The sequence below is a fragment of the Mesoplodon mirus genome, assembly GCF_964341445.2.
Source record: "Mesoplodon mirus genome assembly, chromosome: 2".
NCBI classification, from domain to species: Eukaryota; Metazoa; Chordata; class Mammalia; order Artiodactyla; family Ziphiidae; genus Mesoplodon; species Mesoplodon mirus.
The window spans coordinates 122,449,270-122,473,665 of record NC_138977.1 but is presented as its reverse complement, the minus strand read 5'-3'; the positions used below and the strand labels follow the sequence as shown (position 1 = coordinate 122,473,665).

Sequence of the window (24,396 nt, the reverse complement as noted above, 5' to 3'; positions counted from 1 at the left end):
ATCTGCGGGGTGCGGGGGGAGAGCTGGAGTCCGGCGCATGCGCACTGACAGCCTGGGTCTAGCTGCTGGGCTGTGCGCAGCCGTGGTGCTGTGCGCGTGGGAACCCAGTGGTGGTTTGACGTTGGCCCCGGAGATGTCGTGTGGATGCTGGTGGCTGGACTGACCCGCAGGGTCGGTCCGGTGAGGAGAGTACGTCGTGAGGTGGGTGTGGTAGGTGTGGTGTCGTGGCTCTCGAGACCTGAAGGACCTCGTCCCGACCCTCGGGTCTGTGGCGCGGACGCCGAGCCTTTCCGCAGGTTGCGGTGGGGTGCGGGGGGCTGGGGACGCGGCGGCCAGGCGGTGGAGTCGGCTTTTCAGAAAGTCCTCAGCCCGCTGCATACACGCGTTCTCTCCTCCGAGGGTGTCAGGTGGGTGCCGGTCGTTCGGCTTTAGCTGAGGAGGAGGTTGGGACGGTGTTGCCCTTGGTGTGGGGCCGGGGCGGGTGGTGTGTGAGGAAGGTCTGTGGCCCTGGGGCTTCGCCCTGTCAGGTGGCCTGGGCCGCCCTCGTGTCCCCCGGGCCGGGTGGAAGGTGGAGAAAGGCCTGCGCCCGAAGGGGGGTGGGGTCTGCCCTCCCGGCCCCAGAAGAGCGAGCAGGACGGCGGCCTCGGGTCTGCGGTGGAGCAGAATGCGAGCTGGACCTGAAGGACCCTGAAGCTTTGGGTCCGGGGAAGTGGGGGCGGGTGGCTCTTTCCAGATGCCCCCGGGATAGGAAGGCCTATGATGCCTTTCTGCCCCTTTCAACCGCACCTTGTGAAGAAGTGCAAAGTAGAGTAAAATACACTAGTAATGTCAGCATTCTGCAAATTTGGCCCGTCACTTCTGTAGTTCTGGTGGTGTTCTGTATAGGAAATAGACGTCGAACTCTGCTATGGCAATTCCCTGGCCGTCCAGTGGTTAGAACTCAGGGCTTTCACTGCGGTGGCCTGGGTTCCATCCCGGGCCGGGTCATTAAGATCCCGGAAGCCGTGTGGCATGGCCAAAAAAAGAAAAAAAGAAAAAGAAAGAAAGAAAGAAAAAGAAATCTTGCCCCACGTTAGTTTTGTCTTACTATTTCCTACTACGGGTTTTCTGGGCAAAGTAATTTTTATTTTCTTTTTCTTAAGTTATCATCTGAGTTGTTATGTTGGAATATTTACCTAATGAGAATACAGTGCTCTTTTGCCTTCTTTTTACGTACTTGTGGAGTGGTCTAGAAAAATTATTAATGTATTTTTCTATAAGTAATTATCCAGAGTGTTTGTTAGATGGACTTAGGAAGGTTGAAAGAGAAACCTACCACAGATCTGATAGGTACAGAATTTATAAAGTTAAAAGTCCTTAACTGTAAATGTTCTGGTTTTAATGATTGCAAAGATTAGTCCCCCAGACTTAACGGTAAGCAGTGTATTTGTCATGTATGTCCTGCCTCTTGTGGTCGTAAGGTAACTTTGATCCATGTTAGAGTGTTTGCACAGTCCAAAGGAAAACTGGCTCTTCTTCAGAAATAGCAATCTGCAGTTTATGAGCAAGATCAATATTAACAACTGGATGTTGGCTTCCTTAAATAAAGCTGAAAGACCATAGGTCAGAAAAATAAAGACTTTGGTGGTCCTCCCTCTTTTATTCCTATATATCCAATAAATCACTGTCTTGATTTCCCCCCTCCTTTTTTTTTTTTTTTTTTTTTTAAGGAAAACTTTCCTCTTTTTCTCCATCTCTGCCTTTTCTGTTTTCTAGCACCGACTTTCAGCTGAAACGTTCCAGGATTTTCTTTATTGGTGTTTTAGCCTTTTTTTTTTTGGCCGCACCACACAGCTTGCAGGACCTTAGTTCCCCGACCAGGGCTCGAACCCAGGCGCCGGCGGTGAAAGCAGGGAGTCCTAATCACGGGACTACCAGGGAATTCCCTAGCCTTCATTTTAATTACCTCCATTTCATCCTCTGCATTGCCCTCTGATCCTTCTGGTGTTTGCTGCGCCAGACTGAGTCACATCACTCATTAGCATGGCATACAAAGCCTTTGGTACTCTTACTCCTGCCTGCCTCCCATTCTCCTCTACCTTTGCACATGCTTTTCCCTCTCCAATGCTTTTCCTTTTGGATAACAGGGAAAATTCTGTTCATATTCAAAAGCAAGTACAGACCTCCACTGTGCTACAGAATTAATCACTAATTCCTCTGAAGTACACTTTTTAGGTACTATAATTCTCTTGTGGTTTGGGACTTTATAAAACAATTCTCACATTTGTGTTTCCTACCATGTGTATACTTATGGAAATTAGGAAGTATTTCACACCTGGTAGAGGGTTTTTGTATGGAATTGATAGGGATAACAATAGAAGCCCTTCCTTGTTGGCCCAACACCCCCGCATCGCTTTCATGCCCATTGTTTCCACTGACTCCTTACTGGACTATGGGACGTTGGGGTTTGGGGAAGGATATGGTCCTAGACTGAACCAGGAGGATCCATTCCTAGTTGTAGCCAGGTGTTTGGCGGCATGCTTGGTGTTGCCATGGCAAAGCTAGCACCTGTGATACAGGGGAATGTCATGCCCATGAAGAACTTGGGAGCTTGGAAGTAGACCTCTGTAACTTCTCTTGGTTCTTTACTGTTGGAGAATTCTTGGGCTGGCTGCATATAAGTTGAGGACTGGATGTCCTCGTGAGAGTAAGTAAGCCGGAGGCATGACTATGGCATGCAGACCCTTCTGATTCCTAAGGGCTGCTTATCCTCAGCTATGTCCACAGATACTCTGTTTATCTCTGCTCTGCAAGTAGTCTCACTACTCTCTAGTCTCACTACCTTCTGTGTACTGTGTGTATACATTCCGTGTATATATTTCATGGGGGCCATCAACCCAAATTGGGAAAGATATTCCCATCTTTATTTTTGTTAACCTCCTACTGAAATGTAACAGTTTAATGATTAGTAAAGCTAGCCACAGTAGAATTAGTAGACTTAGAAACACCCATCGCCTTGTCACTAAAATAAATGACATTTTCACATCACATTAGTATTCTTAGAGCTGTCTCAAATTTTTATCAAAACCTCAAACTTATAGTTATTAGACTACCACAATAAATTTTTATAAGTCAGCTTCATTAAGGTATAGTCAACATAAAGAGTCACAAATTTTAGTGTATAATTCTTTGCCTTTTGACAAATACATATAGTTATATAATGAACTCTAGAGTGCCATGATTTGTGTGTGGTAGTTATTAGACCCGTCAGTATTCTGGGCATTGAATCTAATTGTAAAGAAGCACATATACTACTATATTATACATCTGGTTTCTAAAATATTTCAGTTTGCTTGATTTCATTTGTAATCCTATGTATTTTATGTTAAATACTTAAATGTGTTATTCTGAAAGGGTCCATAGGATTCACCAGACTAAGTTTCTCCATGACACAAAAAGATTAAGAGCTTCTTCTTACTGTCCATCTTCCCACCACTATCTTAGGGTATGGTAGAATATAGGCACCTTTTAAGCCTTTAAGGTCTAGTTGGTTAGTCACTGATGAGGTCAGAAAGTGGCAATATGGTGACAAGTTTGCAGTTTGTTCCCCTTGATTTATTACAGCCTCATTGCATTTTATAAAACAGTTAGGGGAGGAAGGGATTGGATAGGAATTGAGAGAGGTCACATGGTATGATTTGCCTCAGTAGAAAACTTCCAGACAGAACCCCCTGATGAATGTAACCAATGGACTTAGAAAAAACTCCACAAATCTAATTTTTAAAAAATATATCTTTAGAGCATTGAAGAAAAATATTGAAAGCAATGACTTTGACACAAAAGGCATATAACAGAGTTTGGAAGAAGATAATCCTGAAAAATCTGATATCTCCTAACCCTTTAGTTGTTAGATACTTGTTATGTAGCCTTAGAGAATAATATTGTGGCAGTTCACCAAATACAGGTGAACTCCCTTGTGCCACCCCCTGCCACAATTCATTTGTGTGAAGGATGTACTGTCTATGCCAGGCTCCATTACCTCTTGACATGCTTCTGTGACCAAAGTGAAGGAGTCTAACCTGGGAATGCTGGGAACAGATATCTTTATAATATCTTTATGGTTTACATTTAATTTCTTTTTAGTAAAATTTTTTAGAATTTCAGTTAAAGTATATTCTTATTTCTTCATTTGCTTTAAAAGGTCATATTTACATTACCTCTGATGTATTTTTCAGTAAATATGCAATTATGGAAAAAATTTCTTTGACTCTTGTATCCTTTTCTGGTGACGTTTCTTTTACTTTTTTATTTAAAAAGTTTTTATATTATCCACTTTGGGACTTGAGACAGCTGGTCTATTTATTTATTTATTTATTTTTTCATATGTATATGAAGCTGGTTTTTAATTTTTATTGGAGTATATTTGCTTTACAATGTTGTGTTAGTTTCTGCTGTACAGCACAGTGCATCAGTTATACATATACATATTGACATATCCCCTCTTTTTTAGATTTCCTTCCCATTTAGGTCACCACAGAGCATTGAGTAGAGTTCCCTGTGCTATACAGTAGGTTCTCATTATTTATCTATTTTATACATAGTAGTGTATATATGAGACAGCTGGTTTAAAATCACAACAAAAGAACAACAGGTTGAATAGAAATTAAAGGAGGAGGTGTAGCAATTTGAGAGGATATATCTGGTGCTAGATAGGGATTGGCACACTTTGTCTGTAAAGGGCCAGATAATCTTTTAAGCTTTGTAGGCCACTTTCTATTGACACTACTCAATTCTGCTGTTGTAGCATGAAAGCAAAAATAGACAACTTCTAAACAAATGAGTATCACTGTGTTCCAAAATCTTTATGGACACTGACATTTGAATTTCATGTAATTTCCGTGTCATGAAATATTATTTTGAATTTTAGCTCAACCATTCTTAGCTCATGGACCATACTAAACAGTGGGCTTGTACTTACAAATGGAATTTGTACTAAAAAGAATTTTTACTATTCTGTACTATTAACTTTGTACTATTACAATTTGTACTATTAAAGAGAAAATTAAAAAACAATCCCACTGTCATTGTGTCTTGGCATCCTTGCACCTTTCCACATAGGCCATGCCAGCAAAAGCTATTCTGAGTTTTGGCGGAATGCTTCGTACTCCTAGATCAAGAGACGATGAGAGGCTTGTAAGGAATCGTTATAGGACCTTCTGTCGCTTCCTTCTCTCCTCTGGGAGGTTGTCGTGAGACAGTTTCTCATTGTCTCTGGATTCTGATGAGTTCTGAGGCTTTCTGCCTTGCCCCCTCCCCGCCCCTTTCCCCCCTCCAAAATAAGACTTCAGAATATAAAGCCACTTAGCTACAGGCTAGACCTGACTCCTCAGCATCGAAATACTCCACAACTTGCACTGCAGGCATTCAGCCTCTCTTGCTTTGGTCTCATCCTTTTTGGAGTGTGGAACAGGGATTTGGCACATCTTTCACTGTCTCTGTAAATAATAAACTGTCTGAATCTAGAAGTGGATTGTTTTATCTTTATCAGCAGAATCAGTCGGGTCTCACCCTGTCTTATGGGTGTGTGACAGTGCCCTGCTACTCACCTTCATCCAGGTCAGTCCTTTGACTCTTAAGAATTTGCATTTTGGGGGAAGAGCAGAGAAGGTTTAATCGACTCATTTATGATCTTAACAAACAGAACTGCAAAGCAAGAATGTCTTATCAATTCCACGAGTAATTAATTACTCAGTGCCTACTCTGTGCTGTGTATTGAGATACCCCAGTGAAGGGCTTTAGTTATAGTACTCTCTATAGACCTTCGGTGAACGAGTGGGGTAAAGGGAACACTCCCTCTTTGGGAATTGCTGCTAATAAACCAGTCATACAGCTGCAATATTCTCACATAAATCTGTATATGGCTGGAATTGATATGTATCCCTGGAGGCCAGCAGGAAACTTATTCATCAGATGGTGTGAGAGACCAGAATTATAAGACTGCTGGCCCTCAGAGCTGCCAAGCCATTTGCCATGATGGAGGCATTAGGAAGCCTTGTCCCTTTGCCCCTTTTCATTTTACTATGTTTGGCAAATGAATTTGACTGAGGCTGAGGGGAAAAAAAATTGAACCAGGGTTTCAAATGAAATCAGTTAAGTTCTCCTTTCAAAAGGCCACAGCCAGAAATTTTAAAATTAAATTATCCACTGCTGGAGATAACATGGAGAAACATTTGCTGTTATACACTCTTAAGTGGAAGATTATGTTAGTACCACATTTCTTCAGAGCAGTTCGACACTATAAATATGTGGAACTTGACCTGGTAATTCTAGTTCTAAGAATTTATTTCTTATGAAATAATCAGATATATGCATAAACTTGTGTATCAAAGTGTTAATTATGGCATGCTCATTATTGTAAAATATTAAAGAGAACACACATTTGTAAACCCATACAACCCATACAAAGGATTACTCCACAGTTAATTCTTTTTTTTTTTTTTTTTTTTTTGCGGTACGCGGGCCTCTCACTGCTATGGCCTCTCCCGTTGCGGAGCACAGGCTCCGGACGCGCAGGTTCAGCGGCCACGGCTCACGGGCCCAGCCGCTCCGCGGCATGTAGGATCTTACTGGACCGGGGCACAAACCCGCGTCCCCTGCATCGGCAGGTGGACTCCCAACCACTGCGCCACCAGGGAAGCCCCAAAGTTAATTCTTTAATTGAGGCATATCTATAGGAAAGATACCCATGATTTTATGTGTATATATATATATATATATATATATATATATATATTTATTTATTTATTTATATATATATATATATATATATATGAAGTTGTTAACAGCTATTTTTCATAAGTAGATTGGATTATGGAATTTTTTTCTTTTAATTGTCTTTGCTTTCTTATTTTTCCGTAACACACATGTATTGCTCTTATGATAAGAGTTGATTTTAAGTAAGTAAATAATTTAAAAGCCCTTATCATCAAGGCATTACCCTTCAGCCAAAAATAAGAAAGAAAAATAAAATGCGGGGACTTCCTTGGTGGTCCAGTGGATAAGATTCCATGCTTCCAAGACAGGGGGCAAGGGTTAGATCCCTGGTTGGGGAACTAGGATCCCACATGCCGCGTGGTGAGGCCCCAAAATAAAAATAAAAATAAAAGAAAATGATTGTTTTTTTATATGTGGTGATTACAAATCACAAGTTAGGTTTCATTACAGATTTTTTAAATGCAATTAAAGAATCTTCCAGTAAATTCATCTTTTTTTCTTCTTTTTTTTTTTTTCCTTTGGCTGTGCGGCATGTGGGATCTTAACCATTGGACCGCCAGGGAAGTCCCAAACTTATCTTTCTTTACATAGAGAAATCATAAATGCTTTTCTCCCCAAGGGCTCCAGGAAGGAGAAATCAATTTTGGTGGCTTACTCTGTGAGGACATAAGTACACTTCATCATTAGCTGCGTGCTTGTTAGGCTGTGCCCTCCAGACCTGCAGACCTTGTAATTGCCCAGCCGAGAGACTGAAGAAAGAGCCTGGAGAGAGCGACACAGAGACATTAATGGTTTATTGGATAGGGAGTCTTACAAGTCTTACAATTCAGTAGATGTGAAAATTGATGACCAGAGAAGTCACTTAAGTCACGGTTACATAGTAATGAAAAGTGGAAGAGGAATCAAATCTTAGCATCTTGGCTCCAGAGTCCATGTTCTTAAACATAGATCAGTGGTTCCTTAAATAAGCTTGCGTTCCAGTGAGCTAGAGGGCTTGATGAAACACAGATGGCTGGGTCCCACTTCAGAGTTTCTGACTCAGAAGTTCTGAGCTGAGGCCTGAGAATTTGCATGTCTAACAAGTTCCAGATACTGCTCCTGATGCTGCTGGCCTCAGGCACACTTTGAGAACCACTATATTATTACCTTAATTAAATGTTATTGAAGTGACCTCCATTTGACTCTCAAACTAGGAAATAAAAGAGAAGAGGGGCTTCCAAATATTCTGGAATGGTGATGTTATTAGGGACAATACAAACTATTTTTGCTGTTTAAGTAGAGGAGAGAGATCAGAGCATGGGGAGAGCAAGGGAAGAAGAAATTGACACTTAGCATTTACTGGGCACCTCTTTTGTGCCAAGCCTGTGCCAGGTGCTTCATGTTCAGAATACCATCATGCCATAGTATGAAGTAGGCTGTGATATCCCCATTTTACAGACTAGAAAACTGAAGTCGAGTGATGTTAAGTCACTTAGCTAAAGTTATAGAGTGACTAAGGTAGGATAAGAATTCAGCTTTGTCTACGCTTGTGGCTTTTCCTCAAAACCACCTTGGAAATGTGTGTCTTCAGAGGGCATTTGGAGAGACCCTGTCTGAATGAGCAGAAAACTAAAATTCTGGGTTAATTGTCTAATACATGAAATGGAACTATCTTTAAGAATGTGAAAGTGGTGATGTGGGAACTGGGGAGACGCTAAGTCTTGCTTTACCTATATTTGCATGAAAATGGCCTATTTAAATGATTTACCTCTCAGGTATTAACCTGGGCAAGGGAATTGCAAGAGTCTCAGGGTAGCCATGCAAGAAGAGTGACTTGACCTGACAACAGCTTTGGATTTCAAATGACAAAGGGGGTCAATTGCCCATGAAAATACCTGTTTGGGGCCGAATTGTGCCCCCTCTCTCCCAATTCACTTGTTCAAGTCCTCACCCCCAGTATCTCAGAATATTATGTATTGGAAGATAGGGCCTTTAAAGAGGTAATCGAGTTAAAATGAGGGCATTAGGGTGGGCCATAATCCAATAAGACTGGTGTTCTTATAAGAAGAGATTGGGACAAACACAGAGAAAGGAACACATGAAGATACAGGGAGAAGGCTGCTCATTTTTTTGCTTTTTGCACTACTGTTATCCCCATCTTAAAAGTGTTGACCCATTGTAGGAGCTCAATAAACATTTATCCTTAAGCTAAATTAAAATGAATTAAACAAAAAATTGAATGGAAAAATCTACACGAGTTAATTTTTACCTCATGGAAAAATATGTTGCACCAAAAACTCCCTGGTCTTGGACTCCTCCATTGCTCATTAATATACCCGTCATCTTGTTTGTGGACAGGATGATGCAGCATGAGCAAGGCCCTCAGCCATGCAGGTGTCTGGAGGTAAAGATGAGAATCCCAGGAGCAGAGCAGGAGGAGCTATGGAAGGGGCACAGAGCTGGCACTTGGGCCAAGTAAGGGGGCCTCACAGGGTTACTCCCAGTAGACTGGCTCTGGGCTGCTTTCTGCCACCATAGATACAATTTGCAGGTATGAGGGTGTGCACCCACCTGACCCAGGTGTTAGTCACAGGATGGGCACTTGGCAAAATAACTGACCTGGGTAAAAGGCCTTGAGTGTGAATTACAAAGAATCTCCCACAGAGAGAAAACAAGCCCCTGTAATCACATCACAGAGTTCAGCTCACTGATTCTGAATACAGCTACTGCTTACCTTTTGTCATCTGGAACACATGGCCCCTGGTCCCCATCAGCCCCAGTACTCTTGACTAGTCATGCCACGTGAATTGCCAATGAGATAGCTCTTAGGATGAAAACATAATGATAGTAACCAGCCCCTTTCCCTAAATGAAATGCAGCTGGATTTCTTTGCCCATCTTTCAGCTCAGAGTCAAAATCAAAGTCTCTGGATATAGAGTTGGGGGGACTAGAAATAGGAAACAGCATATCATTTCAAACGGTTTCAGAAGGCAGGGGGCTGGAAAGGTGTTGGACCTGGGAGGACAGGGGCTGGAGGGAAAAATCACAGAAGCAGGCCCTGGTTCCAGTCCTGCCAGTGACTTGCTAAGTGATCCAAGGGAGTCATTTGTTCTCTGAGCTTCAGTTTCCTCATCTGCCAAACAGAGGTTTTAGCTATTTCCTCCTAGTCATCTCTAGAAAGCTGTTACTAAAACACATTAGAAATGGTCAGGCCAATAGTTTAATGTTGGTAACACAATGTGAAATATCCTTATCAGTAAATGAAATAATACTGGTCAGGGCTTAATTGCTATGTCCGAATTTATTGCTCTGTCTGAATTTAGAGGCTCAGGTGGGGAAAGGTGTTACCAGATTGATAAAATTCATATTTGAGTCATCGTCCATGACATGTGCTAGCACCTAATGGGTTCTGGGCTCTCTTTTTGATACTTGGGGGTCCAGAGTTCGTTCCTCATGAAACTTACACCTTGAAAAAACACACTTTAAACGTACAGAGTCATCAAGTAACTCAACAGTCAAGTAACTACAGGAATAGAAGGAAACCAAGAGATGAAGTGGTCAGCTCTGTAAGGAAAGTCAACATAGCCTACCTCCTTAATCATGACTTACCATATTCAAGACTGTGTCCCTCAGAATCGTTGCTGCTTCAATAGGAAGGAATAGAAAAGAAACTTGGAAAAATAAAACATTTTTGAGTGAGATAAAAAGCAGAAGGAAACCCACAGTTAATTTAACTCAAAGTACTGGGTTCAGTGAGTGTGAGCATAGTAGGTTCCTTTACTCAAGACAAATGTCTGTTCAGAGTTAAAGCAGGAGCTGGAAAACCTTAAGGCAAACAGAAGTCAAATTTTCAGAGAGGTACAAACAAAGGTCATGGATACAGAGGGACAGGAGCAATTAACATGGGATGGGGGGCAGCTGGGAATCAGTGAAAAGTTTACAGAGGAGATGGCATTTTAGGGAAGCTTTGCAGGGTTAGTATTTCAGCCGATAGAGGAGGAGAGAGACTGGAGAGCCATCTAGCCAAAACTCAGGCATGAAAATACATTGGGTGTGGGGAAATGCAGTGGGGAATGAGGCTGGAAAGATAAGCTGTGATGAGATGACAGGGCCCAGTCTAGGATGACACACGTGAGGTGCCTGGGGTGCACAATTTAAGGAAGCATTCACTCTCGGGGTCGGACAAGCAGGGTTGGCACAGTGGCTTTGGTCATTAAGTAGAGGGTTGATGTCAAAATCTCCCACATGAGAGACTTCTGCTTCTGGTAAGATGGAGTAGATGTACCTTTCCCTATGCTTCCCACTAACTGCAGCTAAAAACCCTGAACATATAAAACAAACATAAGACTCTGACAGATGGAGAGATGAAAACAGACAAGCTTAGTAATCTTGAGATCCAAGGAAACATGGTGGTGAGTGCCCTGGATTTTGTTTTCACTTCATATTTCCAGACTTGGAGCCGAAGAAGCTGGCAACCTGGAAACACCAGTGGGTGCAGACAGAAAAAGCCCAACAAAAGCCTGCTGTTTCTAGCCAAAGGACCAGGAAACAGGCAGCCTAGAAAGAAGGAAATAACTGCTGTGTTCCAGCCAAATGCCACAGAAAAAACTGTGGTCCCACTTCTCCACCCCTTCCTGTCCCCCACAGCAGAGACTACATGCAGAAACTAGACTTCCATTTTCACCAGGCTCTAAAGAGGTGTCCCAACCCCCTCTCTCAGGTTAGTGCCCGAGAAGCCTGAGTAGAGCTGAGACCTGCATCCCTTCCCAGCCCCTGTGGTGTCAGTGGAGACCTTGGGAAGTCTGGACTTCCACCCTCATCTGGTGGAGATGAGGCACTGTTCCACCTAACTGACGCGGTGATACTAGAAGAAGCCTAGTGGAAATTCAGGACTTTATCTCCCAGCAGTAACAAAGCCACCTCCAATGTGGTGTCATTGGAGACCAAAGCACGAGGGTTTTTTTTCTAAAGTCTTTACCATAAGAACCTAATTGAGTTCCTAGAGGTAGCAATCATGAAAGTGTGTCCCCCACCACCAAAAACAAAACAAAACTCAGCCTCCAGGAGGATTTTGGTTTTGTTTTGTTGTTTTTGTTTTGTTGTTTTTCTTTGTTTTCTCTCTCAAGCTAGTCCTCATTCAGCCTCCAGCAATTCATCAATTACTATTTAATTGTTCCTACCCATTGCTGGCTCCAGCAGTGACTTCTCCTGGTGTACTGTATGCCATGATTCTCTGTATTCACCTGTCTCTTAACTTTTGGGGGTGGCTATTTTCCATGTGACTTCAATTCTCTTGTTAACTTAAGAAGACTTGTTGATTTTCAGTTTATTCCAATTTTTTTTCTTGTTTTGAGGATGACAGTTCCCGAGCTGTTTACATTTTGGAGTGGAAATTGGAAGGTCCGTGTTCATTTTTATTTACTTTTTCTTTCGGTTCCTTAGACTGGATAATCTCAATTGACCTGTCTTCACTTTCTTCTCCCTGCTCAAATCTGTTGTTAAGCCCCTCCAGTGAATTTTTTTTCAGTTATTGTACTTTCGAACTCCAGAATTTCCATTTGGTTCTTTTAAAAAATAATTTCTCTCTCTATTGATCTTCTCTATTGGAGACATTATTCTCATACTTCCCTTTAGTTCTTTAGAAGTGGTTTACTTTGGGGATTTCCCTGGTTGTCCAGTGGTTAAGATTCCGTGCTCCCAATGCAGGGGTCCCTGGTTTGATCCCTGGTCAGGGAATTAGATCCCGCATGCCTCAACTAAGAGCCCACATGCTACAACTAAAAGATCCTGCACGTGGCAATGAAGATCCCGTGTGCTGCAATTAAGACCCAGTGCAGCCAAATAAATAAATAAATAAATATTAAAATAAAAAGAAGTGGTTTACTTTGGACATGTTTAAAATAGCTGATTTAAAGTCTTTGTCTAGTAGAGCCAACATCTGGGCTTCTTCAGGGAAAGTTTTTTTTTTTTTTAATTTTTATTGGAGTATAGTTGATTTACAATGTTGTGTTTCAGGTATACAGCAAAGTGAATCAGTTAGACATATACATATATCCACTCCTTTTTCTTTTCTTTTCTTTTTTTTTTTTTAGATTTCTTTTCCCATATAGGCCATTACAGAGTATTGAGTACAGTTCCCTGTGCTATACCACAGGTTCTTAATAGTTATCTATTTTATATAAGGTAGTGTGTATATATCAGTCCCAATCTCCCAATTTATCCCCCCCCCCCAGGGAAAGTTTTTATTGACTGCTTCCCTCCTTCCCCTTTTTATGGGCCATGCTTTCTTGTTCCTTTGCATATCTTTCATTCTTTTGTTGAGAACTGCACATTTAAAATAATATAGATAATATAGAGTTCCCTGGTGGCCTAGTGGTTAGGATTCCGGGCTTTCACTGTCATAGCCTGGGTTAAGTCCCTGGTTGGGGAACTGAGATCCTGCAAGTCACACACCACGGCCAAAAAGAAGCAAGAAAAAATAATATAACATAGCACCTCTAGAAATCAGGTTCTCCCCACTCTCCAGGGTTTGTTGTTGTTGTTTGTTTAGTGACTTTTCTCAACTAATTCATTGTAAAGTCTGTATTCTTTATTGTGTGTGGACACTGAAGTCTCTGTTGATTAGCTTAGTAGTCAGCTAATGATTGGCTACTAAGCATTTAAGATTACCTTAAATGCCTGGAACCAGTATACCTCCCAGTCTTTCATGAGGGGTTCTGTGTGCCTACTGGGGCATGCCTTCAACAGTATCAGCCAAGCAGTTGAAAACTCTGCCTTTGCCTTCACTTCCTGCTTGGGAAAAGCTTCAAGGTCAGCCAGGGTTGAATGCATAGGGCCATCTCATGTCTTTCTTGAGCATGCTCACAACCCTGCATGCACACAGCTCTATACATGTGCATGGACTTCTAGACTCCCACAGATATGTCAGAGCTGTTCAAAACTCCTATGAACATCTAATTTACCAGCTTTTCCTTTAAGCTTTTTGGCTAGTCTGTCAGTTGCCCCAAATAATGCAATGCCTCAAAGAGCCAGGAAGTTAAAACATTTTGTCCAAAGTTCTGTGAGGAGAAGACTTTTTGCACTGAGTGGACTCCAAGTTAGGTCAAATGCAAATAGCTTTGCAAGCAAGTGACGTCTTCCAGAAAACCAGCAGATGAGTCAGATAATGACAGTTCTTTGGGAATGAGACTCTGAAAGGGCTCTACCTCTGTTCTGCTCCCTCTGGTGGCTGCGTTGGAATCTAGGCTATTGAAAATAAGGCTACCATAGAGCTGGAGAGTGAATGATGGAACAGTGCCACAAAGCATGCTGTTCAATACTGAGATTCAGTTCTTAAATAAATGTTTCCTGAGCTGCTGAAAGCTTAGAGTTAGTATCCAGAGTCAGAAAAACCTGATTCTGACAATTTCTTTTTTTGCCAGATTTTTCATTGCTTTTACAGAGGAGAGAATTTTCAGAGATCTTATGCCACCATTTTGGGTTATATCTCCCCTGCAGTTTGTAACCTCACCCAGGGTTTGGCCAGAGCAGCAAGGAATAACCCTTTGTAGTTAAAGTAATTCCCTCATTTAATGGAACCAGCTTTGCTGGTGTGAGTACCTTGAAATCACAGAAACCCGATTTAGAACAGATATCCTCTTCAAATTGCTTTTTGAAATCTTTTTGTCTTAACTATAAATTAGGATAATATTCTGAAGTCAGTGAACCTATATCCAAATCCTGTTCAAAGCTACAAGTATATACTATTTCATTGTGTTGCTAAAACATAAAGTCTAACCAGTCTTCTATGACTGTACTTTTAGATATGGGTATTTTCAGATATTAGCCTCCCCACATCACTGTCTTTTTATTTTATTGAAATCCCAAATTCGCTTCCCCCCCCCCAAATTTGCTTTTGATTAACAGTCAAGCCTTAAATGGTCCTCTGAGAGAAACAAAATCTGAAAAGGTGAGATTGAAATTAAATGATTTAAAATAGTATTGGGGCATTCACATTTCCATTGGTGCTAAAATATATCTGAACATGGAATGGAATTCAGAACTCCATGAAAGAGAGCTGGTGACAAAAGAGGTGATGTCACACAGCCTAAGGCCTGATAGTCATACAAGTTGGAGATGGACAGTGGTTGTCCATTCTGGTTGCACTGGTGGAGACTGTGCTTCTAAAAGCGAGCTCTTCAAACTTCTATCTCAATTACTCCTAACAGGATAATTAGAATTTTCTTTCTCAATTTAAGGGTTTGAGAAATTCCCGATAAGATGCACTGTTCCCTGAAGTTGATTTTAATTGTAATTTTTTTAAACTGTCAGCATTTATCCAGCGTTGATGGCTTAGATGCTCGTAAGTATGCTTTGGCAGTTCGATTGTTTATTCCTCTCTTCTGGCTCACTTTTCCCCAGTTTCAGGGAGTCAGATTAAACAAATTGCTTCTTCCACACAAATGGGACTTCCTGGAAAGATTTAGCGTTTAGGAGGAAAAATGGCAGTTGTCAGAGGGAGAATTGAAAGCTTCCTTTTCCTGAAACACATATCGCTTACAAAATAGATTAGTATATTCTTAGTATTTTTGAACATAACATTTAAAAAAAGTCATTCCCTTAATAATTGCCATAGAAGATTTTTAAGCCTGATGTACAGGCAAGGGTTTAATTCTGACTCTGAAAGGGAACATATTTCAGGAGGCCCAGGTGTTTGGGAATAAAACCATTTGCTCAAGTGCAGGCTGGTTATTTACAGCTGCACTTTACTGCATGTGAAAGAGAGAAAAAGATTCTTCCCACTTTCTTTCCTTCCTTCTCTCTGGACTTTGCATTTCAGTCCCATCTCATTTAGAAATGAACCCTTTCCCCCGTCTCTGGGCCAGCTTAGGGTCCTGGGCCGCCCCCGCCAGGAAGACTCATTTGTGTTTTACACGCATAAGGATCTGTGGTTTGGGTTCATTCTTCCTCCACTGAAGGAAGCATATTGAGGTTGCTAGGTGGCAGTGGGGAGGGAAACCACATTCACTGCTTGCCTGCACTTCTCTGCCTAGGTAAAGCTTCCCAGAACATTAACGTGATAATTACGCTGTGCATTTATGGCGGTATCCTTTTGGCTGTGCTTGTGCTGACTGCTGCTGTCTTCTGTCTTTACTACAAAGTAACCAACGCATTGAAGTGAGTGATGTGGGTAAGAGTGGCTAACACTCCCTCAGATGGGATCCTGGGGTTCTGTGCTTGAGTAGGGTCATTCCTTGCCCCATGGCCGCACCCTGGGTGAGGTCAGGAACAGCGGGAGGGTTTGAGACGACAAAGGCAGTGCGTGTAGAATCTTGGTTTCTTCGCCTTCCTGTTTGGGGCTGTGAGCTCATAAGTAGAAGGTTCTCAGCCAGGTGGCTCTGTGTTGCTTTGCTGTCACTTGGCCTCATTGAGTTTACCGTCCGCTGGCTAATTCCACAGCACTGCAGACTGAAGACTGTGTGAATGAGTCTCTCTGCCTGTGTTCACTTAGAGGACGGGCTGAGTTGATCTTCTCTTGCCTGAGTTGGGGAGCTCTCAGTGTGTCCTTGGCCTTGGGGACAGTGAGGTGGGCCTATAGGACTTTGGGGGAAGCTGAGTTGTGTGAAGATCCTGGGGTTTGCCTAACAAGTGTAGATCAGAAAAGTGAGCATTAGATTTTGGGGAAAGGAACGTTCAAATATGGGGGAGATTGGTTGTCAGGAGCAGTGGTGTTCCCATTCATTAACGTTCCAAGGAGGCAGCATAAGTTGTTGAACAGAGTCCTGCATCAAGCTTTCAATGACCTGCCTTTTATTTACAGCTCCTCCTCTGCTTGTATGTGTTTGATCAAGGCACTGTGTTTCTCCATGTCTCAGATTCCTTGTCTAATAATGGGGAGAAAAAACAAACAAAACAGAAGCAGTGGTTTTCCCATTCTAGGGAAGTTATGCCTGTGTGCTGGAAGGTGAATCCCAGCACCCAGGGGACGGCTGACTTTGGCACCTGTCATGCTCTGCACTTGGAGGACTTGCAGTGATCATCTGGGTGACCCACACTTGCAATTCACTCTCCCTTTTTTGCTGTAACCTGATTTTACATTTCTGGCAATGTTAGGAGAGAAAGGGATTAGACAGGAACTTGGGACGGGGGCAGAGCACTTTACTCTTGGGCTGGTGTCATGTGTTTGATTGGCTCCAGTCCTAAGCTTCTGAGATACCTTTCACAAGTTGTAACAAATGGACTGAGAAGAAAAATTCTAATCCTATGCTCTGTGTATGTCTTTTCTTAAGAGTTCCAAAGGAACCTATTTGTTCAGCCTGAAAAAATGATCCAGCCATGGTCACCCAGGACAAGGTCACTGCGGCCATCACCAATGGGTCTTATCGCAACCTCCGATGCTGTGATGAATGTAACTTGTATGCTGGCTTTGATCCCCTGTCATGGTGCTTCTGTGATGCATACGAGGGAATCTGACTTGGGTGGGCACAAATATCTTTGTGAGCAGTATTTCTTTCTTAGTAGAATGTTTTATTATTCAAGTCAAGTTCTGTCTCTCTGGTTTACGTTATATGATGTACTATGTAACATAGTTATGTACTTTTGAATAAATGAAATACTGAAAATAATCCTCTCTGCCTCCAGTATTGTTGTTGTTTGTTATAAAAGTACTGAAATTTGTGTAGTACCCACTTTGGGACTTAGGGCAGCTAGCTTATAAAGTTATACTGCAATATAAGGAGAGTTAGAGTAGAAAACACACCTATATATCCAACCCCAGAAAAAAAATATTGATCTTAGAGTGTTTCTAGTTTCAGACCCTGCTAAATTTCCCACGCTCGGCCCTCCTCCTTCTAAGGGTTTCATTCACTCTCATCCAGCTACTCTACCATGGGCAGTTGTTACACTGCCCTGGAGGGAAACTGCATTCATCCCAGAGGGAGAACAGCCAGGTGGGCTACCTCTGGGTTGAGGTTGCCTGATATGTGCAGTCATGGGGTTGAGCTCTGTGGTGTCAAAAGGACATTTTAAAAACCTGAGATTCCTCCTCCTGCTATCCTGCAAATCTTCAGAAGCAGATTTTTTTCTTCTTTTTGGATCACTTTAACACTGATTATTGCTGACTCAGCTGTCAGTGTCTTTAACTGCAAACAGGAGCCTCCCGCTGAATGGTGAAGCCCAGAACCTCCTGGTCTCAGCAGTAGGCAGGAGGGTTGCACCCCTTGTCACTCCTGCTCGTCTGCTCCCTTCTGTTCCCGCTCTTTCCTCTGAGCCTCTGGAACCCCCTTCTAACCATAGACTCTCCATTTGTAACCACAATTTGTTCTTTATTTTAAAAAAAATTTTGAAATGTTGATAGCACATATTTAATTTTTTTCTTTTTGTGGTACGCGGGCCTCTCACTGTTGTGGCCTCTCCCGTTGCGGAGCACAGGCTCCGGTGCGCAGGCTCAGCAGCCATGGCTCACGGGCCCAGTCGCTCCGTGGCATGTGGGATCTTCCCGGACCGGGGCACGAACCTGTGTCCCCTGCGTCGGCAGGCGGACTCTCAACCACTGTGCCACCAGGGAAGCCCCTATGCGGAATTTTTTATCCCCTTGGTCTCCCAAACACACTGGATGTCTGTTGGGTAGTCTCCTGGATGCAGCGGACTGGAAAATGAACCGGAGAGACTAGAAATGACCCCTCCACATCCTCCTGAAATGACAGGAAAAAGGACGCCAGGATGTGCCTCCCTGGCATCACTTATGTGATCCCACTAACGACTGCCTCACAGCCAGTGGCCTGGTGGAGTCAGGCTGCCGTCGGATGGATCTTTAGCCTAAACGTCTCCTGGGAAGGAGAGTCCATTCAATCTAATTCTTATGGGTCAAAAAGTATTAATGCATGAGAGCTCCCTGCCTTTCTCCCTCCCTCTATCATCTGATGAAGAAAATATCTTTGTCCTGTCTGTTTACTCTCTCCTCGCTCTTTCTAAAGTGGAAGGGTTCTCGCTTGCTGGGAGAGAGGCAGAGCAGATGGACATGAGGGTTTGGGAAAGAGAGACACAGACCGAGGCTGGATGTGCCTGGGGAAGGGGTGAGTCTGATGAGGTTTGGCTCTGAGGAATCGGAGATGGAGGAAATGGGGGTGGGATGGACTGTTTTGGGAGGTTATTACTGGGACCTCCCTTTAACTACTTTTTCATCACTTTTTCTGAGTAGATTGTGTTTCCTTCAACTCAATATCTACTGCAACTGGAACTTACAGGTTTTGGATTTATAAGAATTAAACAAGGGGCTTTCCTGTTGGCGCAGTGGTTAAGAATCCGCCTGCCAATGCTGGGGACACGGGTTCGAGCCCTGGTCCAGGAAGATCCCACATGCCACGGAGCAACTAAGCCCGTGCCCCACAACTACTGAGCCTGCACTCTAGAGCCCGCGAGCCACAACTACTGAGCCCGCGTGCCACAACTACTGAAGCCTGCGCGCCTAGAGCCCGCACTCCACAACAAGAGAGGCCACTGCAATGAAGAGTGGCTGCTGCTCACTGCAACTAGAGAAAGCCCACACACAGCAATGAAGACCCAACACACCCAAAAATAAATGAATAAATAAATAAATAAATAACATAAACACAAAATTTAAAACCTATAAAAAAAAGAATTCCAAACCAAAATAAATTGTTAAAAAAATAATAAAAGTTGAAAGGAAAAAATTTATGTCACCACATGTCTTTGTAAGAATCCATTATTTAAAGAATTTTAATGGTATTTGGAAAGAAATCCATTTCTACTCACCTGCTGCTGGAATCTAACCATATTCATCAGTTGTGGAGCTCCAGGTGATTACTTTGACCCCAAGGCCTCCATGATGGTTTGGACCCTGTCCAGGTCTATCCTTGATCCTAGAGCAGGACAGCCTGCTGAAGAATTTGCTGAAATTGGCCTCATGTGTACCACAAGTTTACTGATGAACACACACTGCTTTTCACCAAAGGAGAGCAACTAATATAAAACAAAAGTTCAGGAAAATTAATAATGATAATCAAAACAATCATTATTTAAGGTCACTTCTTGTTACTACTGAAGTAAGACTGAAGCATTCAAGAATCTGAAAATTAGGGCTTCCCTGGTGGCGTAGTGGTTGAGAGTCCGCCTGCCGATGCAGCGGACATGGGTTCGTGCCCCGGTCTGGGAGGATCCCACATGCCGCGCAGCGGCTGGGCCCGAGAGCCATGGCCGCTGAGCCTGCGCGTCCGGAGCCTGTGCTCCGCAACGGGAGAGGCCACAACAGCGAGAGGCCCGCGTACTGCAAGGGAAAGGAAAAAAAAAAAAGAATCTGAAAATTAACTTCAAGTACATTTTTAAGTTTTCTCTAGTCATAGTCAGAAAAAGGCTAAAAAGTGCTGCATGAATTTAAAAAGCTTACTGCAACTAAAAAATTAAGTGTAAGTAATGTTTTACTTAATAGTTTAAGGAATTAAGGATAAACTATACCAATCTGAAACCTCAACATACTGAAACTTGCTATAATATTATTTAATACAAAATAAGACTCTCTAGAAACCCATGCAAAGTGTTTGCTGAAATACTAAATATAAGTCAGTATTTTAGAATTTAAAATGAATTCTAAAGGAATTTTAAGAGAATGTCCAGATGACATAAGAGAGCACAATGGTTTACATATAGAAAAGATGAGTTCACGATGATTTTCTAACTTGTGAAAAGAGTAAATAAAGGTCAAGCTTTGACCCTAGCTCTTCTGGCTTCTATCCCAGTAGCTTTTCCAATGCTTTATGCTTCTTCAGGTTGTCCATGCTTCTAGACCAAAAGACATTTCATGTGTGGTGTAGGACAACAAAGTAGCAAAGTGGAACGAAAATAGCATTTAGAATCAGACAGACCTGAGTTCAGTGATGGCTCTGCCTGGGTGACCATGGGCAAATACCAAACTTGAGTCAGGAGTAAAATGAGTTCACATGGTTGTTATGAGGATTATGTGTTAAAATTTCCAGTACATATCATTGGGTAAGTGCTCAAACATATGCATCAGTAACTATTACTTTTAACTTACATATACTATTGGCCCAGAAGAAGCCTTCATACAAACCCAAGGATTTCCCTAAATGAAACACTCTTTCACTCCCTGGTACTTCCACAGCACAGTTTCAAACACCATTCACCTTCAGAGACACAACAAACCCATATATCACACAAAGACACAGGTGAATAGAGACCCATGATCTAAGAACGCAGTGTGGCACCAAAGATGTGACTGTCATCAATAAGTAAGTAAATACCTCATGAAATGTAAACACCCACATTCCAACCTCCATATTATCCCTGTTCTGCTTTTTAACCCCCAAGCCCTTCTCACTAGCGAATGTAGTACCTATTTTACACACTGAGTCAACCTATTATCTGTCTTGCCTGCTATAATATTAGCAGTGTGAGAGCTCCATTCCAATTTATTTCATAACTGCCAATTCCTAAATGCCAACTACAGTATCTGGCATCAATAGGCACTCCAACATTTGTTGGATGAATGAATCACCTTATTTAAATGACTTTAGAAGCTATTAGTATATACACCTAAAACAACATCTTGGGATAATCAGTTCTGTGCTATTCTGTAAGTAATAATCAGCATAGAATTTTAGAGATAAAAATAATTAATCCAAGATTTATTTTCCTTAGTCCCCTAATATTACCCATGAAGTAGGTCCGACACAGGTGAAGAAACTTGCCCAAGGTTATTCTGCTAGTCAGCAAGAGAGCTCACTTAATAGTCAGGGCTTATGATTTCCAGCTCTGTACCCTTTCCCTAGATCTGATGACATCAGTAAAGTTCACCTTAACAATATTTTTCATGCTGAAAACAGGAGTCCAAATCCCTTTAACTTTGTGGTGCCCTTGTCCAAAACTTCTCTAACTATATTCTATCTTTCTCCATATTTTGGGACCAAAACTGCTTGTGCTTTTTTTGGGCACCTAAGTTTTATATAAAGATAAAAAAATCTTTTAAACTTATGTATTATTGTAAATAAACTATACCTCGATTAAAAATTTTTTTTTCATCTCAGTTTTTCAAGGCTTAAAAGTAAAATACCACTGTATTATCAATAGTACATGTAATGACATTGCTATAAATAATAAATGTTCAAATTTTAAAAGAAAGAGGTTGACAATTTTTTAGAAAAGAATTTCTTTTTACATGTTTACTAAGTATTTCTGAACTAAAACCAGGGACCAAGGTGGACTAACTACATTACCAAACCTACAGATAATAAGTATATATAGTAGAAAAACTGTAGTTTTCAAATTAGTTAAAATTTAGGAATGACTTACCTTTATTTTACAAGCATGTGTGGAAGACTCCAATTTTAGATATTTTTTGTACAAAATAATCTTTTCATGTTCACTAAAAATAAAAAAGATTTAATTTATAAAAAATTTCACACACTATCACTTTTAACAGTTACATTTAAAATTAAAAGTTTCCAGGACAATATTTAAATCCTTGGATTCAGTTTCCCTGGTGAGGCATAAACAGCTGGGACTTCCTGCTGAAGTGCACTGGCTACAAAGACAACATCTGCCACTTACTAGCTGTATAAGAAAATTAAATTAGATATCAAATGTATACTTATGTAGCACAGAGCACACTGTAAAGCTCAATAACATACCCATTATGTCCAACATGCATGGTATATAAAACACTTCATATTTTGATTCATATTAAGGAGAGATTAGGTCAGAATCTTTGTAAGAAATCAGAAAAAAAAATCAAGAAGTATAAAAATGGGTTAAGTATGCTGGTATGCCACAGTGTTGGGCTCACGCACTGTATGTAAAGAGTTTCCTACAGGAAAATGTTCAAAGTTCCAGACTGATAGACAACTTAATTTTTGGAAAACAGATCGTTGTGAGTTAAAGAAAACAGACAAGAAACACTTACCAGAACTTCATCTGATCATAGTCTTCCACGAACTAGCTATGATCTTTTACAAACTTCTCTCTCTTCCACTAGCTCTCAGTTTCCACGTTTATAAAAACAACTAGGCTGATCTAGACTGTCTTTAAGATCCCTAAAGGTCTAAACTTTTATGTCTGCTGGTATGTTTTTATCTTCTCTCCCCTAGTATCTGGCACCAATGTCAGAGAATCAATAAATATTGCAAAAGCTCCAGAAAATAAAACACTACTTCAGAAGAACACTTCCACACGCATACGTCACAAACCTGTTATCCAGAACATTACAAACATTCTTGCCCCTACTGGTTTCACAGTACTCCTCTCCTGAGTATACTTCCATATTTCTTGCTGAACTTAAAATGCCAATAGAAACGATTTCTTCACCTCCAGGAGGGTCACATCTCAGGTAAAGGAAGCAGGGGTTTTCATCTTGGCTGTTCACGTTCCTTTTCAAAATCACCAGATCCTCGCTGAAAAGAAAATGAAGAATATTATACAGTTCTTGTGAACACTGTCATTAACCCACTTAATGGGCCACAGGGGTTGACATGTTATCCTATTCATTTACATGTGCATTTGGAGTCCAAGCGCCTTGCAAAGCACTGACGAAATGCTCAATACAGAATTCCTAAGGAAATGATGCTTTAGACGTGGGGGCTCTCCACTCTCTTTTCCCTTGACTTCTGTAATACATTCTAAGCGACTTCCTATAATTGCCTGTCCAGTTAATGAAATATACGTACTGGGCAGCTAGTGTACATTAGAAAAGAGTTCAGAGGTGGGGGTGGGGCGCGGTGCAGAATGGAATAAAGGAACAAAGTGTGCCATTTTCAAAGCTAAGCTGATGAAGATTTTCGACATCTGGATTTTTTTTTAAAATTTTATTTATTTATTTATTTATGGCTGTGTTGGGTCTTCATTTCTATGCGAGGGCTTTCTCTAGTTGTGGCAAGTGGGGGCCACTCTTCATTGCAGTGCGCGGGGCCTCTCACTATCACGGCCTCTCTTGTTGCAGAGCACAGGCTCCAGACGCGCAGGCTCAGTAATTGTGGCTCACGGGCCTAGTTGCTCCGCGGCATGTGGGATCCTCCCAGACCAGGGCTCGAACCCGTGTCCCCTGCATTGGCAGGCAGATTCTCAACCACTGCGCCACCAGGGAAGCCCTGGATTTTTTTTTTAATGCCTATTTTGGTCGACAGTAGGTTTTTGTTTCGGGATAGAAAGGCGGTTCTGATCCCAACAGGGGGCCTCAGGAGCCGACGTGACGGACACAAGGGAGAAGGGGGTGAAATGACGAGTCTTCAGGTCACCGGCTCGGCTCCGGGCCCAGACCCTCTCCCCTCACGACCCCTGCCTCCCCTCCCGGCTCCCCAGGCACAACCCCAGTCCCCGCCGGCCCGGCGCACCCGGTTGCAGGCGGCGCCCGCAGCTCCTCCCAGTCTGCGTCCCGGGCGCCGAGACCAGACCGGCTGAGATGGAGACTCTGGGCCAGGGCTCCGCATGCGGCATTCCAGGAAGAGGCCAGCGGCGGGCGGCTGGTCAGTGGCGGGTGTACGGTCTCGGTCTCCATCTGGCCACCTACACACCAGGCCAGCTCCGGAACCTCTCTTACAGCTCTTTAATTTCCACCAGACTGAGGGACTGTAAAGGAACAGAGCGACTTCCGCCTCGTTTGGCTGCAAACCCCAGAGCCGCGGCTTCTCGCCGGGGTCGGGAGAGACCAACTACCGTTAA

The 24,396-nt window shown here is 42.3% G+C and overlaps 1 protein-coding gene and 1 long non-coding RNA gene across 6 annotated transcripts in view; one reads left to right on the top strand and one right to left on the bottom strand.

Annotated features, from left to right (window-relative positions):
- Positions 1-51: 51 nt before the first annotated feature.
- LOC309798730 lies at positions 52-17,336 on the top strand. Its single transcript, XR_014293223.1, has 2 exons — positions 52-201; positions 17,001-17,336. It is a non-coding gene; the product is annotated as an uncharacterized lncRNA (long non-coding RNA).
- The window catches only part of LOC309798725 (ATPase PAAT-like), a 64,193-nt gene continuing 49,076 nt past the window's right edge, over positions 9,280-24,396 (bottom strand). The window contains exons 1-5 of one of the 5 annotated variants that reach the window (XM_082611274.1): positions 24,069-24,378; positions 22,929-23,132; positions 22,036-22,108; positions 19,486-19,692; positions 9,280-15,183 (exon numbers count right to left, since the gene is read on the bottom strand). In XM_082611274.1, coding sequence (XP_082467400.1) covers positions 19,534-19,692; positions 22,036-22,108; positions 22,929-23,132; positions 24,069-24,232 — 600 coding nt within the window. In that variant the 5' untranslated portion in view covers positions 24,233-24,378 and the 3' untranslated portion in view covers positions 9,280-15,183; positions 19,486-19,533. Of the gene's footprint in view, positions 15,184-15,940; positions 16,353-17,664; positions 19,693-20,267; positions 20,871-22,035; positions 22,109-22,928; positions 23,133-24,068; positions 24,380-24,396 lie in introns of those variants that run through there. The other 4 variants (XM_082611273.1, XM_082611269.1, XM_082611271.1 and 1 more) reach the window with 4 other exon arrangements.